At 45.7% G+C, this 18,336-nt stretch overlaps 1 protein-coding gene across 2 annotated transcripts in view; it reads left to right on the top strand.

Annotated features, from left to right (window-relative positions):
* Positions 1-965: 965 nt before the first annotated feature.
* INTS4 (integrator complex subunit 4) overlaps positions 966-18,336 on the top strand; it is a 148,573-nt gene continuing 131,202 nt past the window's right edge. For both annotated transcript variants that reach the window (XM_066369295.1, XM_066369288.1), the window contains exons 1-3: positions 966-1,098; positions 1,364-1,447; positions 5,603-5,797. In XM_066369295.1, the coding sequence (XP_066225392.1) occupies positions 1,394-1,447; positions 5,603-5,797 (249 nt within the window). In that variant the 5' untranslated portion in view covers positions 966-1,098; positions 1,364-1,393. The remainder of the gene's footprint in view (positions 1,099-1,363; positions 1,448-5,602; positions 5,798-18,336) is intronic.

Here is an 18,336-nt window from a genome sequence, read left to right as displayed (position 1 = left end):
TGCGGAAGTCCCGGGTTCGATTCCCGGCCAGGGCACACAGGAGAGGCGCCCATCTGCTTCTCCACCCCTCCCCCTCTCCTTTCTCTCTGTCTCTCTCTTCCCCTCCCGCAGCCAAGGCTCCATTGAAGCAAAGATGGCCCGGGCGCTGGGGATGGCTCCATGGCCTCTGTCTCAGGCGCTGGACTGGCTCTGGTTGCAACAGAGCCACGCACCAGATGGGCAGAGCATCGCCTCCTGGTGGGTGTGCCGGGTGGAACCCGGTAGGGCGCATGCAGGAGTCTATCTGACTGCCTCCCCGTTTCCAGCTTCAGAAAAATACAAAAAAAACCTGTTAAAACTTGCCTGAGACATCCTTAAGTTAGGTCTATTTGAACCACATTCCTCTGTTATCCAGCACAATTTGGTTACCCACTAATTATCAGCTTGGGTGTTACTCTTCCCAGTTAGACTGTAGAACCTTGAGGGTAAAGACATTTACCTTGAAAGGTAAATGCATTTTTGGGTCTTCTGTACCCATCAATCTGATGCTTTTTCTTTCTTAATTAGTTACATTAAATGAATTACTTTGTATTAGTTTCATGCCTGCTGCTTTTTCTAAGCATCCAACATTAACGCTCTCAAAAGTCGTAACAATGAACAGGTTAAGTTTACTGTACAATGTAAAACTGACCTTGGATTTATTAACACTAACACGTGAACTGCATGTCACAGTCTGTAAACTGTTTTGCACTATCTCATTCCACTGTCATTACATTTGTCAGGTGTTACCAGCCCATTTGTAGTTGAAGCTACTTTTTATTAAGTGCCAGTTGTAGTCTGAAACATTGTTGCTTGATACTTGACCTGAGGATTCTTTCCACTCTACTGTGGCTATCTGAGGACGTGTTGATTCCTGAAAAGATGGGTAGCTTTTGAACAACTGCAGTGAAGAAACAGAAAAAAGCACCCCAGGCCAGGGCAGGCGAGGCGCAGACTGTCCAAAAGGAAAGCTTTGGAAGATACAGGGAAGTTACAAGCCGCACACAGAATGTGAACAGCAAAGGATGTTGCGAACGTCACCTCGGCCTCTCTCCGTCGTTCTCTCGGTACTCAAAATCAGTACGCAGCTCCACGTTTTGCTTCTACCTCTGCTTCGCCGCGCCTCCGCCCTTTACCTTGCGCTTCCTTCCTCCCCACGCTACGCTCTCGTTTCCGTTTCCCCAGCGCACGAGGCGTAGGCAGCCTTATCCAGCCGTACTGCAGTAGGGCAGTCGAGTAGCCGGAAGCGGCCTCTCTTTCCTGGGATCCCACTGTCTTGTGGGACGGTGGCGGGTTCCTCAAGCTGGTTTTCCGGATTCCTTTATTCCCCCCCCCCCCCATCAAGTACGGAAGCTGAGAGAGTCCACGGGCAGCCATGGCGGCGCATCTTAAGAAGCGGGTGTACGAGGAATTCACCAAGGTGGTTCAGGTAAGCTCCAGAAGGAAAGGTCCCGGAACCGGTCGTGGGTAAGGGAAGGTTACCCAGGATCGAGGCACTTTTCCAGAACAGGCGCCACGAGCTTGAATTGAGCGCCGACTCCTTTGATAGGCTCTTGGAGTCTACACTTTAGTGGGCGTGTTCGTTGGCCGCTACTGTTGTCATAATTATCAACTAATATGTGCAGTCTGGCACTTAAAATATACATATTAGCAGAAACAAAAATCACTTTATAACTTACGGACATATATCCGTTATCCTATTTTATTCAGGTTACATTAGCGTCCTCCTTTTACAGATGTGGACTTCGAAACTTCTGGAGCTGTACAAGGGACACAGAACCAATTAGTGGCGGAGCCCCCCAACGCCTCTACCCTGCTCCCAGCTCCGTTACCAAAAAAAGTGCCCAGGGACTAATTGGCTATGCAGAGAGCTCTGAGGGGTTTGAAGATAACGTCTGCCAATCCTCGAGGCCCAGTCAAAACAAGCGAGGGTCACAGGCTTCCTCTGGCTGGAACTGCTTCGGTGGAACAGCTCACCTGGGAAGGAAGGCAGCTTCCTCCTTTAGAGTTGTTTAACTGCTGAGCCCAGCCTGTGGCAGAGTAGTCAGTGATTCCCCATGTGTTTCCTCGTAGATGTCACTGCTAAAGTAGAGATTGATCCAAAGTCAAAGTCATCTCTTGTGTCGTGCTTCACAGACTTTCTGTGTAAACTAATCACCTGAAGATCTGATTAAAATGTAGGTTCTAGTCAGTAAATCGCAATAATCTGTATTTCTGGCAAGCCCCCATTTGATGCCGATGGATCAGTAGCATCCTCAGAGCCATAGACCACTCTTCTTAGATCCTTTTACTTGTAGAATAGCAAGATTTAGGCCACCCATCAGGGAACTGATCCTTAATTATTTCATTCATTCCTTCAACAAGAGTTTATTGAGTGAATGAGTGGTTACTATGCAACAGGTATATGAAAGTTGAGCTATCATGTCCAATACATGTTAGGTCCCTGTCCTTGAGGAGTTCACAGGCCAGTGGGAGAGAAAACAGCATATATGTGATTTGTACTACAAAGAGGTAATTGCACTGATAAATCTAGTCTTCCTCTCTTGTGGCTCTTTCTCTTCATAAAAATTCCCTAGCCATGAGTGTGGGATCATAGACATGACCCCATGGTTTCTGTCTTGAGACCAAAGGTCACTGGCTTGAGCAAGGGGCCACTCACTCTGCTGCAACCCCCTGATCAAGGCACATATGAGAAAGCGGTCAATGAACAACTAAGGAGACAAAGGAGTTGCAACGAAGAATTGATGCTTCTCATCTCTCTCCCTTCCTGTCTGTCTGTCCCTATCTGTACCTCTCTCTGTCTCTGTCACACACACAAAAATTCCCTAGCCAAACTCCCTAGCTGTCCATGATTTGACAGTATTCATTACAGCTGTATCATCACTTCCTTTCAATTTTGTTTTGTGGACACATTTTTTGTAGCATATTTTTGCTGTCTGTAGGCAAGTTAGTTTGCTCCTTTTTCTTATTCTTAAAATAACTTTGGGATTTGACCTTGGCATTTTTTTCTTTTTGCTCCTTTTTATGTGAAATTAGTTTTCCTGACCTTTTAGAGTGAGTCAAGATTAAGAAAAGCTTTTCTAACTTTACAGTCTCTTTTCTATGGCTTGCTTTCTGGATTTTCTGGCTGTATCCTTTGCTCACTTTTTTAAAAAGTTGTGGAAAAATACACATAACAAAATTTATCGTTTTAACCATTTTTAACCAGTTCAGTGGCATTAAGTACATTCATAGTGTTGTGTTTTTTTCCTTTAATAAATTGTATTTTATTCTTAAAGCTTTACAATTTTTTATATAATCATTAGTTGCCAATACAGGGTAGGACAAAAGTAGGTTTACAGTTGTGAGTATTCAAAACACAGGCTTTAGTCTTGTATATATATATATTTTTGTATTTTTTCTGAAGTTGGAAACAGGGAAGCAGTCAGACAGACTCCTGCATGCGAGACCGACCGGGATCCACCCGGCATGCCCGCCAGGAGGCGATGCTCTGCCCATCTGGGGTGTTGCTCTGTTGCAACCAGAGCCATTCCAGCACCTGAGGCAGAGGCCACAGAGCCATCCTCAGCGCCCGGGCCAACTTTGCTCCAATGGAGCCTTGGCTGTGGGAGGGGAAGAGAGAGACAGAGAGGAAGGAGAGGGGGAGGGGTGGAGAAGCAGACGGGCGCTTCTCCTGTGTGCCCTGGCCGGGAATCGAACCCAGGACTCCTGCATGCCAGGCTGACGCTCTACCACTGAGCCAACCGGCCAGGGCTTGTTATTTATTAATTATTGTAATATTTTCCGTACGAACAACTGTAAGCCTACTTTTGCCCTACACTGTATTTACTGAGTTGTACTATCTTACCTGGATCTGATCATACCAACCCAATTTTATTTTATTTTTAGAGAGAGTGGAAGGGAGGGGGGAGAGAAACATTGATTTGTCCAACTTATTGATGCATTCATTGGTTGTTTTTTATATGTGTCATGACCAGGGATCAAACCTGCAGCCTTGGCATATTGGGATGATGCTCTAACCAGCTGAGCTACCACCCAGTCAGGGCATTACAGTGTCACTTTATTTCCAACATTCTGTTGCTCCTACTTCTCAAGACTACTCACCCCTTCTCCAGCATGCCACGTGTTTGTACCTCTCCTAACTTTTTTACTTATTGTTTCATTTAAATAGAATGGATGCCATTCTTTTCTTTTTCTTCTCCACCCAATAGACTTAGATATTTTTCTCTTAAGACCCAATTCAAACCTCAACAAGAGTTTATAGTCTTTTCCTCCCCTGCTTTTTGGCACTCTGTTAGTCACTGGTTTGTACGGTATCACTCAGTGGTACTCTAAGTACCAGTGTTCATATCTTTCCAGCAGTCTGAGCTCTTTGAAGGCAGAGATAATGTCTAATTTGTCTTGTGTCCCCTGGATAGATCCTAGGATCTGGCTCACTAAACATTTTTTGTTTGTTTTTTGTTTTTTATTTTTGTATTTTTCCAAAGTTAGAAGCAGGGAGGCAGTCAGACTCCCACATGCGCCCAACTGGGATCCACCCGGCATGCCCACCAGGGGGTGATTCTCTGCCCATCTGGGGCATTGCTCCGTTGTGGCGGGAGCCATTCTAGTGCCGGAGGTGGAGGCCATGGAGCCATCCTCAGTGCCCGGGCCAACTTTGCTCCAATGGAGCCTTGGCTGTGGGAGGGGAAGAGAGAGATAGAGAAGAAGGAGAGGGATAAGGGTGGAGAAGCAGATGGGCACTTCTCCTGTGTGCCCTGACCAGGAATCCAACCTGGGATTTCCACACACCAGGCTGACGCTTTAACACTGAGCCAACCGGCCAGGGCTAAACTGTTATTGATGGTTTATTGTAGATACTGGTTAGTCCTCCCTTCATATACTCTAGGGGGGGAGGGATCTTGCCTAGCTTTTGACCTAACAGTAGCCCAGATAACACTGAAGACTGAATTTGTGTGGAATAGGGAAGGAACGGGTAAGTGGTTATTGAACCCAGATTCCTCTGATTTCAAAGACCCTAGTTTTTTAATCATGCCATGTGAGGTAGAACAAGATGTTAGTGGACCCACTTTACAGAGAAATAAAGGGAGACTTGGTAAAATTAACTGATCTGCCCAAAGTTGTCAGAGCTAATGAAAAGCAAAATTAAGACTTGATAATTTTGTCTCCAATTCAGTGCCCTTTTCCAGGTCATAACACAGTTTTGTCCTAAGGTTAGATCTATTACCTAATGTATTATTTGGTATAAAGGAAACTTATTTCCGTCAAATGAGGTGAGGTAAAATATGAACAATATGAACTGAGGAGCGGAATAGAGACAGAGGCGGGATCAAAGGATCCAGAAGGAAAGTGGACAGAGGGAAAGAGGATGATAGGATGGGATGAGAGCAGAAAAGCAAATCCTGGAGGGATGGGGAGAGGGTGTTACAGGGAGGAGGACAGAAGGATGTGCTGGGGAACACAGGGGAGGGGAGGATGAATTGGGGGGGACACTAGAATCTATGTAAACACAATAAATTAATAAAAATTGCAGACTCTGTTTTCAGTTAGGTTTTCATGTCTTAATTTTCTTATTGCTTTGCAGCAACAGCAGGAGGAAATTGCTACTAAGAAACTACGACTAACAAAACCAAGTAAATCTGCTACACTCCACATAGATCTATGTAAAGCTACCTCTCCAGCAGATGCTTTGCAGTACCTACTTCAGTTTGCCAGGAAGCCTGTAGAGGCAGAAAGTGTGGAGGGAGTAGTCAGGATTCTCCTGGAACATTATTACAAGGTAAGATGGTCTTGAGGACCTGCTGGGAGTATGCTGAAGAGTTGTATCACATCTGCAGAATAGGTTAATTTTGCAAAATAAAAAGGAAGACAATCTTTTACTGTCTTCCATGTACTAGGCACTTTGGATAGAGATAAAATGATCCAAATCCTTTCCTCTGAAGCTTACAGTATTCAGAGTCCCTGGTTGAGGACTCAGTGCCCTGGGTGGCCACTGGGTCAGCACTGTGCACCGATCTGCTGCCTCCAGGGTTCCCTTCAGCCGTCCCACACGCAGCGCCAAGGTCCCACGTCTGGGGTTAAACAGTTATAACGGTTTTGCCAAAATTGCTTCCTCTATTTATTTTCCCGAAATTTTTAGAAGTATCACAATATTTTTCCCTAAATAATTCAGTAAATAGTTCTAAAAAAGGGACTTAAAAAGGAATACAACCACCTAACCACATCAAGTAAAACGAAGTAATTCAATATCATCAACTAGTTCATATTCATATTTCTTTAATTGTTCCCAAAATATGTTTTTATAGTTTATTTGTTCAAATCAAAATGCAGCCCTGGCCGGTTGGCTCAGTCATAGAGCGTCGGCCTGGCATGCGAAAGTCCTGGGTTCGATTCCTGACCAGGGCACACAGGAGAAGCGCCCATCTGCTTCTACACCCCTCCCCCTCTCCTTCCTCTCTGTCTCTCTCTTCCCCTCCCGCAGCTGAGGCTCCATTGGAGCAAAGATGGCCCGGGCGCTGGGGATAGCTCCATGGCCTGTGCCTCAGGCACTAGAATGGCTCTGCTTGCAATAGAGAAACGCCCCAGATGGGCAGAGCATCGCCCCCTGGTGGGCATGCCGGGTGGATCCCTGTTGGGCGCACGTGGGAGTCTGTCTGACTGCCTCCCTGTTTCCAGCTTCAGAAAAAAAAAATGCAGATAATGTTGATACATGGCATTTGCTCTTTTTTTAATGTAGAAGAATTTTAAAATTTTGATTATGTTGACTTGTTGAAGAAACTCAGTTAATTGCTTTGTAAAATGTCTTATTTTCTGGATCTGTTACCTTCCTTGGGGGTTAACTTGCCCCTCTATCCCCTGTATTTACTATGAATTTGAAGTGAGAACTATTTGTTAGATTGAGGCTAAGCCTATTTTTGAGAATTTTAAGAATACTTTATAGATGATTTGTACTTCATATTTTATCTATCAGGATGCATATAATGTCTTAAAGTCCTACCTTCCAAAAGCTTCCTATCTGTTTCCCTCAGTCTCTCTCCTTTCCAAACTATCTTTTTTTTTTTTTTTTGTGACAGAGAGATAGAGAAAGACAGACAGGAAGGGAGAGAGATGAGAAGTATCAGTTCTTTGTTGAGGCACCTTAGTTGTTCATTGATTGTTTTCTCATATGTGCCTTGACCAGGAGAGCTACAGGAGACTGAGTGACCCCTTGCTCAAGCCAGCAAGCTTGAGCTGGAGCTGGTGAGCTTTGCTCAAACCAGATGAGACCGCGCTCAAGCTGTTGACCTCAGGGTCTTGACCCTGGGTCCTACGCATCCCAGTCTGATGCTCTATCCACTGCACCACCGCCTGGTCAGGCGCCAAACAATCTTTATTTAATCTCTTATGTCTGACATACAAAGATCCTTTTATTTACATATGTAATATTCTAGCTCAATCAAAATACTTGCAAATTTCAAAAGACTGTGTTTTCAGAAATCAGTTGTCTTTTGACGTGCTGTTCTCTCAGCTTAGAACCCCTCTTCCTGCCATGGCTGTCTAAGCTGGTCTGCCATCTTCTCTGCCCAGTATATTCCTCTTTCAGAGTCTTTACATTTATGTTTTTTTTCTGCCTGCAATACTTCCCTTAGATGTTCATTATGTCCGCTTCCCACACTTCATTCAAGTCTTTGCTTAACACTACTTGTTCACTAAGGCCTTCCTTTATCCCTTAATTTGAAATCGAAACTTCCTGGCTCACCCCGGCACTTCCTAGCTCCCTTCCTTGTTTGTTTTTCCTCCATAGCACTTACCATCTTCTAATATTTTATATAATTTTCTCATTTATTTTTTTCTTGTCCATTTCCTTATACTAGAATGTAAGCTGCTCTTGAGCAGCATTTTTTTGTTGTTGTTGTTTTTTGTATTTTTCTGCAGTGAGAAGCAGGGAGGCAGAGACACTCCTGTATGTGCACAACCAGCATCCACCTGGCATGCCCACCAGGGGGCGATGTTCTGCCCATCTGGGGCGTTGCTTTATTGCAGGGGTCCCCAAATTACGGCCCCTGGGCCGCATGCGGCCCCCCAAGGCCATTTATGCGGCCCCGCCACACTTCTGGATGGGGCACCTCTTTCATTGGTGGTCAGTGAGAGGAGCATAGTTCCCATTGCAATACTGGTCAGTTTGTTGATTTAAATTTACTTGTTCTTTATTTTAAATATTGTATTTGTTCCCGTTTTGTTTTTTTACTTTAAAATAAGATATGTGCAGTGTGCATAGGAATATGTTCATAGTTTTTTTTATAGACTGGCCCTCCAGTGGTCTGAGGGACAGTGAACTGGCCCCCTGTGTAAAAAGTTTGGGGACCCCTGCTCTATTGCAACCCGAGAAGCCATTCTGGCGCCTGAGGCAGAGGTCATGGAGTCATCCTCAGTGCCTTGAGCCAACTTTGCTCCAGTGGAGCCTTGGCTGTGGGAGGGGAAGAGAGAGATGAGAGAAAGTAGAAGGGAAGGGGTGGAGAAGCAGATGGGCACTTCTCCTGTGTGCCCTGGCTAGGAATTGAACCTGGGACTTCCACACTCCAGGCCAACGCTCTACTGCTGAGATAGCCGGCTAGGGCTGAGCAGCATTTGTTTATTTAAACCAGTGGTAGTCAACCTGGTCCTTACCGCCCACTAGTGGGTGTTCCAGCTTTCATGGTGAGCGGTAGTGGAGCAACCAAAGTATAAATAAAAAGATAAATTTAACTATAGTAAGTTGTTTTATAAAGATTTATTCTGCCAAACTTAGTGAAAATACAACATAAAGTACTTTGTTAATTATTATTATATGCTTTAACTTGCTGTAACTCTGCTTTATAAATTTTATAAAGTAAAGTTACTTCCCTACTTTATAAATCACCATTACTGTGGAACTGGTGAGCGGTTAGAAAATTTTACTACTAACATACAAAAGTGGGCAGTAGGTATAAGAAGGTTGACTACCCCTGCTTTAAACAGTGTGTGGTAAAATAAATACTTGTTGAATGAATACTTTTGTGACATTCTTTTTGTCATGTGTGCTTCCATGTGAGAGAGAGGGAGAGAGAGATATGAAGGGATAGAGATGAGAAGCATCAACTTGTATAGTTGTGACACTTCAGTTGTTCACTGATTGCTTCTCATATGTGCCTTGACAGGGAGGTGGGGGGCAGTGGCCCAAGCTGAGCCAGTGACCTTTGACCTCAAGCCAGCAACCCTGTGCTCAAGCTGGTGAGCCTGCATTCAAATTGGATTAGTTTGTGCTCAAGCCAGTGACCTTGGGGTTCCAAATGTGGGTCCTCAGTGTTCCAGGTTGACATTCTAGCCACTGAGCCTTCACCGGTCAATCAACACTTGTTATTCAATTAAAAAAAAATGCTTATTATGTATCAGGCATTGTTCTGGATAGTGTCCTGTTAGCACATTTATGAGCTCTTGGTATTGCCATTGTTCGTCTTGTATGGCTATCTCCTTCAGACTTTGGGCCCTAAATTCAGAGACTACAAGTCTGTTAATTACTGTCCCAGTGCCTGACAAGGTAGAGGAACATTGTACAGGCCTATTAAATGTTTCCCTCGTGTTTTACATGAATGAAATTAGGATTTTGTTCTCAAGAAATTTTCAGTCTCGCCTGACCAGGCGGTGGCGCAGTGGATAGAGTGTCGGACTGGGATGCAGAGGACCCAAGTTCGAGACCCCGAGGTCGCCAGCTTGAGCGCAGGCTCATCTGGTTTGAGCAAAAGCCCACAGGCTTGAACCCAAGGTCGCTGGCTCCAGCAAGGGGTTGCTCGGTCTGCTGAGGGCCCGTGGTCAGGGCACATATGAGAAAGCAATCAATGAACAACTAAGATGTTGCAACGCGCAATGAAAAACTAATGATTGCCTGACCTGTGGGGGCGCAGTGGATAACGCATCGACCTGGAAATGCTGAGGTCGCCGGTTCGAAACCCTGGGCTTGCCTGGTCAAGGCACATATGGGAGTTGATGCTTCCAGCTCCTCCCCCTTTCTCTCTCTCTGTCTCTCTCTCTCTCCCTCTCTCTCTCCTCTCTAAAAATGAATAAAGAAAAAAAAAAAAGAAAGAAAAACTAATGATTGATGCTTCTCATCTCTCTCCGTTCCTGTTTGTCCCTGTCTATCCCTCTCTCTGACTCACTCTCTGCCTCTGTAAAAAAAAAAAAAAAATTTTTTCAGTCTCTTAGTGATCTATTTTTAGTTATTCTCCCCCCATTTAAAGCAATATCAGCCTTGGCCAGTTGGCTCAGTGGTAGAGCATTGCCAGGTGGATCCCGGTGAGAGACATGTGGGAGCCTGTCTCTGCCTCCCACCTCTCACTTACTTAAAAAAAAAAAAAGCATTATCTACCTACCTATTATTGTTACTATATAATAATATAAATCTATTAACAGTAATCATCTGTAGTAATACTTCTACGAGCAGTTAACATTTATATAGATTGGCCTGACCAGGTGGTGGCGGTGGCACAGTGGATAGAGCGTTGGACTGGGATGTGGAGAAACCCAGGTTCAAGACCCCGAGGTCGCCAGCTTGAGTGCACGCTCATCTGGTTTGAGCAAGGCTCACCAGCTTGGACCCAAGGTCGCTGGCTTGAGCAAGGGATTTCTCGGTCTGTTGTAGCCCCACAGTCAAGGCACATATGAGAAAGCAATCAATGAACAACTAAGGTGTCGCAACGAAAAACTGATGATTGATGCTTCTCATCTCTCTCCATTCCTGTCTGTCTGTCTGTCCCTATCTCTTTCTCTCTCTGACTCTCTGTCTCTGTAAAAAAAAAAAATTAAACATTTATATAGATTTTTTGGAGTTTATAAAACTCTTTGCACATATAATCTTTTATTTAATCCTGATGACAACACTGTTGTTATCTCTATTACAGATAAGGAACTAAGCTTAGAGCAGTTTAGTGTCCAAGGTCACACAGACAAGTAAATGGAGGGTCTGGATTTTTTTTTTTTTTTTTAATGACAAAGACAGAGGGACAGAGGAACAGATAGGCAGGAAGGGAGAGAGATGAGAAGCATCAGTTTTTTGTTGCGGCTCCTTCACTGTTCATTGATTACTTTCTCATATGTGCCTTGTCCAGGCAAGGCCAGGGCTTTGAACAGGGTTTTGAACTCAGCGTTCCAGGTTTACGCTTTATCCACTGTGCCACCACAGGTCAGGCAGGTCTTTGAATGTGGGTTGGGTTCCTCTTAATTCCCAACTTTTTTTTTAAGTGAGAGAGAGAGAGACACACGCGTGCGTGCACACACACATACAGAAACAGACAGATAATGACAGACAAGGAGAGAGATGAGAAGCATCAGTTCTTTGTTGCGGCACATTAGTTGTTTATTGATTGCTTTCTCATATGTTCCTTGGCCTGGGGACTACAGCTGAGCCAGTAACCCCTTGCTCAAGCCATCGACCTTGGGCTCAAACCAGCGACCCTTGGGCTCAAGCCAGTGACCGTGGGGTTATGTCTATGATCCCATGCTCAAGTCAGTGACCCCACACTCATGTTGGTGAGCCCACGCTCGAGCTGGCAACCTTGGGGTTTTGAACCTGGATCCTCTGCATCCCAGGCTGATGCTCTATCCATTGCACCAATCTGGTCAGGCAGCCCCCAACTTTTTGACAGAACATTTCATAACTTGTTTCATTTCCACCCCTCCCCATTGTCCACTTCCAATCACTCTACTCTGACCCTCTGCACTAGATTCTTTTGAAAACAAATCCTTGGCATTTTTATAATTTTATTAATAAATTTCAGTATATATCTCTGAATAGTACTCTTAAAACAATTTGCAGTATCATTATCATGTCTTAAAAAAATTGGACTCACATGTTCTGATGTCAGACCCCACTCTTACTATTTTTTTTTTTTTTTTGAGATAGAGACAGAGATGGAGGAAGGGAGAGAGAGAAGCATCAACTTGTAGTTGCGTCACCTTAGTTGTTCATTGATTGCTTCTCATATGTGCTTTGACTGGGGAGCTCCAGCCAAGCCAGTGACCCCTTGCTTAAGCCATCAACCTTGGGTTGACTCCAGCGACCTTGGGCTTCGAGTTAGTGGCCTTTATGCTCAAGCCAGCGACCATGGGATCATGTCAATCATCCCACACCAGCCAGCAACCTCGGGGTTTCAGACCTCGGTCCTCAGCGTCCCAGGTCAATGCTTTGTCTGTCCACTGTGCCAACACCGGTCAAGCTGCTTTAACCAGGTCATGCTGCTTGCATTAGTAGCTGATTCTGGCCACAAAAGAAATGAGGGAGGGATGCCAAATGGGTCCAGTTCTAGACTGATAACCATAGTGTTCTTTACCCTTTGTTTTGTTTTGTCCACAAATGTGGGATCTGGTATTTTAGTAGATAAATTACTTCAGCTTCTGCTTTTTTTCTCCAAGTTTTTCTGTGGTCAGGTGGCAGTATCTAAACCAGGGGTCTCAAACTCGCGGCCCGCTCACCAATTTTGTGTGGCCCGCAGACTAATCAAACTTCGTGGATTAGTCTGCGGGCCAGTCTGCGGCCGCACAAAATTGGTGGGCGGGCCGCGAGTTTGAGACCCCTGATCTAAACGATAAGGGGTTCTTCAGTTCTTAATTTATACTACTGTGCTAGTGACTATGGCGGATGGAGAAGAACTGTGAGACATGTTTCTTATCCCTTAGGGGCTAGAAGTATAGTTTATAGAAGAAATAATATATGAGCATATAGATAGTGTTGGAATCCATGGGAGTCCGAAAGACCAGAGTAACAGGCTTTATTGAAAGGAAGAAAGGAACCCTGCCGGGCACTTCTCCCGGGGAGAAGAGCACCCGTTACAGACTAGGGGCGAGTTATATAGTGTTTGGGAAAGCCTGAGGGGATACTGAGGCAAAAGTCGTGGTATGTCCAGAATGCTCCTCCTTGGGGGGCTTGCCAGCTTCTTGGAATTCCTCTGTCTCGGGGGCGATAGTCCAGTAAGGGTGAGGTCTGACAGTTAAGCGGAACATCAAGAGGGCAGTTTGGAATTCATGTATCTATCATTTCTCAACTCTGTGGTTACATATAAAAGAAATGCAGTTATTAATTTTATAATATGTGGTAAGGGGTGATGAGGAGAAAGAGGAGAAAAAATTGGAAAATTACTGCTTCTTCGGGAGAGAACTCAAGAAAAGAGAACCTTGCTGAATCAAGTACCTCACCCAGTTAAGGAGGTCGTCAATTTCCATGCTGTAAGGTCTGAACCAGGCAATATCTTCAAACACCTGAGTGAGGAAGTAAAAAAATTTTGCGAGGTAATAATTGTGAATTGCATGCTGCGAGTGCCGAGTGGACAGAGTGACATGGTGATACATGGTCTCCTGGATGAGCCTCATGAGACGTGCTGGTCTGGTTCCTCTTGAATGGGAGGACATGTGGAGATTTTTAGAGACAGGGGACCTGTTGGTGTAATTTTTTATTTATTTATTTATTTATTTATTTTGTATTTTTCTGAAGCTGGAAACGGAGAGAGACAGACAGACTCCCGCATGCGCCCGACCGGGATCCGCCTGACCGGGATCCACCCGGCACACCCACCAGGGGCGACGCTCTGCCCCTCCGGGGCGTCGCTCTGTTGCCACCAGAGCCACTCTAGCGCCTGGGGCAGAGGCCAAGGAGCCATCCCCAGCGCCCGGGCCATCTTTGCTCCAATGGAGCCTCGGCTGCGGGAGGGGAAGACAGAGATGGAGAGGGGGAGAGGTGGAGAAGCAGATGGGCGCTTCTCCTGTGTGCCCTGGCTGGGAATCGAACCCAGGACTTCTGCACGCCAGGCCGATGCTCTACCACTGAGCCAATAGCCAGGACCAGGTGTAAGTTTTTAGAAGGACTGAATATGTGTGGTTTAAAAGGAAGGAGGTTTGGAGAACATTTAGGAGGGAATTTCTCGGGCTGAGGGGCGGCTTCTTCCTGCTGTCATCCCTACCTATCTGATATTTCCCTTGTGAAGTTCTCCTTGGGGTATTGGGGAATAGGAGTGTAGGAGCATTTGATTGTAGGTAATCCTAGAGATTTCTCTCATCCAGGCCTGTAGGAACTTGATAAAAAAAGGGGCAAGTATAGGGAGATCAGGAATGCAAAGATAAGGAGGGTTATATAGCAGGGTGAAAGTTCTTCCATGGTAAAGTTAAGAGATATTCTTTCCTGGCAGCCTTGGAGAGAGCAATTAGCCTGAGCTAAAAGAAATGTTTCATGTCCGTTTGTAGGCTCTTCTTCAGCCAAGAAGACCCAGCGACCTTGTCCCCTTACTATGTGAAGGGTAAAAAGACTGAGAAGCATTAAGAGGTGAATGTTATTCATTCTCCTAGTTCTTCAGGGATATGGGAGAGCTTTGGGGTTAGGGGACCTGTAGGTGTTGAAAGATAGGATTTAGGAGGTTTGCTGATACAGGGTTTCAGATTTTTCTGTTTCGTGAGGGCAGGTTTCAGTGAGGGTTGGTGTGTAGGGTTAGGTCGATTTTTCCAGTTTTCTGATTGGCGAAGGTCTGCATGTGGTTCTGTAAGAAACTAGTGAACAAATGTAAGAGACAGGGTTCAAAAGTTGGAAAAATAGGCCCTGGCCGGTTGGCTCAATGGTAGAGCGTCGGCCTGGCATGTGGAAGTCCCAGATTCGATTCCCGGCGAGGGCACACAGGAGAAGCGCCCATCTGCTTCTCCACCCCTCCCCCTCTCCTTCTTCTCTATCTCTCTCTTCCCCTCCCGGAGCCAGGGCTCCATTGGAGCAAAGATGGCCCAGGCGCTTGGGATGGCTCCTTGGCCTCTGCCTCAGGCGCTAGAGTGGCTCTGGTCGCAACAGAGCGATGCCCCGATGGGTAGAGCATTGCCCTCTGGTGGGCGTGCCAGGTGGATCCTGGTCAGGTGCATGCGGGAGTCTGTCTGACTGCCTCCCCGTTTCCAGCTTCAGAAAAATACAAAAAAAAAAAAAAAAAAAGTTGGAAAAATAAATAGGAGAGTGAGTGGACTAATTAAAGGCAATAGTCAAGATGCCCAGTTTGTGTGAAACCACTGATTCCATGTTTACGAATTCGCTGGGCTTCAGAGAGAGAAAGAGTAGGAATAAGACAGGGAAGTGGCCAGTCCCCCTGCCCCTAGAACTACTTTTTTTTTATTTTTTTTTTATTTTTTACAGAGACAGAGAGTGAGTCAGAGAGAGGGATAGACAGGGACAGACAGACAGGAATGGAGAGAGATGAGAAGCATTAATCATTAGTTTTTCATTGCGCGTTGCAACACCTTAGTTGTTCATTGATTGCTTTCTCATATGTACCTTGACCGCGGGTCTTCAGCAGACTGAGTAGCCCCTTGCTGGAGCCAGCGACCTTAGGTTCAAGCTGGTGGGCTTTTGCTCAAACCAGATGAGCCCGCGCTCAAGCTGACGACCTCGGGGTCTCAAACCTGGGTCCTCTACATCCCAGTCTGACGCTCTATCCACTGCGCCACCGCCTGGTCAGGCTAGACCTACTTTTATAGAAATTTTTAAAGCAACAAGGAGAGGATTTATTTACCTGTATATCTCGTTTGGTCCTTAGATTGACGGGTAGTGTACTAGGAACTGGAAGAGGCTTGGGGTGGGATTAGGTTGATATTTGGGGTGAGATAGATTAGGTTACAGGTTTCTGTCCAATTATTAGGGAGACATATATAGGTGTTATGCCATTTTTCTACCTTAGCAGCAGTGGGAGTTGTCAGGATCACAGTGTGAGGACTTGTCCACGTGAAAGTCAGTCCTTGGGTGATGTAATGCTGGAAACACCTCTTGGACAGTCTTTGAACAGTTTGCTGAGTAACCTATAAATCCTGCAAGTACTTATAGGGAAAGGGTGGTTACATTTCTACACTTTGCAGTTAGAGTTTAAGTCCTAGTGACCACTGCTTCTAGCTGGAATTAGCAGCAGGTCCCAGCCTACAATAGGTATGGGGCATTGAGACAAGAGGAATAAAGGAGATGCTATACATTAAATAAAGTAACAAAATCAGACTGTCAATACCCACAGTAGAGATCTTTGAGGGATAAATAAAACTCAAATATTCAAGCAAGGCATAGTAGACGGCCTTTGTGTTTAAAAGAAACGAGATCGGTTTATCTGCTACTTGGAAGAAATACCTTAGGCTCGTGAACGATGTCCTTGGGCCGTCAGTGGCAAATCCCAGTATGCTGGGCAAGGTCAGGTCACAGGTAGCTGGAGCAGGGCTAGAAGAGAGTGAACCCTCCCTCCATGGAGCAAGGGGGCAGCTTACCTTCTCGTGTCCCTCTTTCCACAGCAATGATTTGTCCCTTGATGGGGCCAGGAAGCCTTGCAGGCTTCAATTCAATGACCTTTTTTCCACTCTTTTTTTTTTTTTTTTTACATAGGCAGAGATAGATAGGGACAGACAGACAGGAACGGAGAGAGAGATGAGAAGCATCAATCATTAGTTTTTTGTTGCGCGTTGCGACTTCTTAGTTGTTCATTGACTGCTTTCTCATATGTGCCTTGACCGCGGGCCTTCAGCAGACTGAGTAATCCCTTGCTGGAGCCAGCGACCTTGGGTCCAAGCTGGTGAGCTTTTTGCTCAAGCCAGATGAGCCCGCGCTCAAGCTGGTGACCTCGGGGTCTCGAACCTGGGTCCTTCCGCATCCCAGTCCGATGCTCTATCCACTGCGCCACCACTTGGTCAGGCCTTTTTTCCACTCTTGAAGTAGGGCCCTGATGGAATTCTATGAAGCCCTTTAGGGGGCTGGAGCCAAAAGCTGGTATTTCCTGACCTCTTTTGGGCCTTACTTGCCTTTTCTGTTACTTCCTTGGCCATTATAGACCTTAAAAGCCATGCTCAGAAGATCTCACTGAGGGGCTTGACTAAGAGAGCAAAATTGGAAATTCAGTGTCTAAAGAAGCCTATTAGACTGAGGAAAGAAAGGATTTGATTTGCGGTGGTGGGTGGTTGGAGACTGCAGAGGCTCTGAGTTAGATCTAGGGTGAGACCTCAGGTGGTGGGGGTTAAGGCGATGCCCAGATAGACTATGGACTAACTAAGAGTGAAGTTGAGTCTTAGCAGAGAAGACACGATATCCCTTCACAGTGAAGAAGTTAAGAAAGGTGGTGATGTGTCTCCTTGAGGCAGGCAGGGAGGGGCTGCAGAGGAGTAGGTTATTTACATATTGTAAGAGAGTACTAGTTTTGAGATTGCATGCTGCTAAATCCTGAGCTAGTGCCTGCCGAAACAGGTGTGGGCTGTTTCTGAACCCCTGAGGTAAGACGGTCCACATAAAGGCAAACAGAAAGTAAGAGTCAGGGGGTAGAGGAATGGTAAAGAAGGCATTCTTTAGGTCTAGGACCTGTAGAGATTAGGGACTACTGGATGGAGAGGAATTACTGCCTCATTGATTAGGTGTAAGGCTTGTTCAAGCGATAAGCCCCTGAAGGTTTTTGAACAGGAAGGGTGGGGGTTGCAGGGAGAGTCCATGGGGATGAGTAAGCCTGGTTTAAGAGGTGGGTAATTATTGGTTTAAGGCCTTAGAAACAGACACAGTTACATATTAAAGACTTCAGATACACATATGAATTAAGGAATTTAAATGAGTGTGCTTTACTTGTTTCAATTAAAATTATACTAGAGGTGTTTTCTGACAAACAAAGAGACAAAACAGATTATTCACTCACACAGCTTAATAGAGAGGAAGAGAGAAAGCAGATGGATGGACAGTGTGAGCAGCTGGATGGAAAGAAGGAGGGTTAGAATCTGCAGGAGGAGGAGGAGGAGGGTAAAGTACTGGTGTGGCGCCACGTGGTCAGAGGAGTCAAAAAAGATTTAGAGCTCTGAAGAGAGGAGAGGGGGCGAGGAGGAAAGAGGCACAGTCACAGTTTGTGAGGAGGGAGGAAGGGTCTGAGAAGAGACAGAACTGTAGTTTGTAAGGAGGGAGGAGGGATCAGAGAAGAAACAGACACCATAGCCAGAGCCACAGCTTCTAAAGAGGGGGACGGGGACTAAGAACACAGTGGAGAAGGGAGTGGGCTCTTGGAGGGAAGAGACTCGAGTGGAAAAGATTTGCAGAAGGACCAGAGAGGGGTGTGCTCGGGGGTCAGGCAGGAGGGAGAGAGTTGGGAGTCTGCGGAGAAGGAAAGATTAGGAGTGGAGGTTTTAGGTGAGGTTTCTCTGGCCAAAACGGCCTGCATGTAGAACGGAAGGCACAGAAATTAAGGACAGGAGTGAAGGGAGAAGAAAAGCCTGCACGTAAGGAATCTCTGATGCCCTCCCCATCCAGTGGCAAAAGTTGTCAAGATAGGATATTGTAGAAGCAGGCCACTTGGAGTAGAAACCTCC

The sequence above is a fragment of the Saccopteryx leptura genome, chromosome 1 (assembly GCF_036850995.1).
Source record: "Saccopteryx leptura isolate mSacLep1 chromosome 1, mSacLep1_pri_phased_curated, whole genome shotgun sequence".
Taxonomy (NCBI): Eukaryota; Metazoa; Chordata; class Mammalia; order Chiroptera; family Emballonuridae; genus Saccopteryx; species Saccopteryx leptura.
This window is presented reverse-complemented; position numbering and strand designations above follow the sequence as displayed.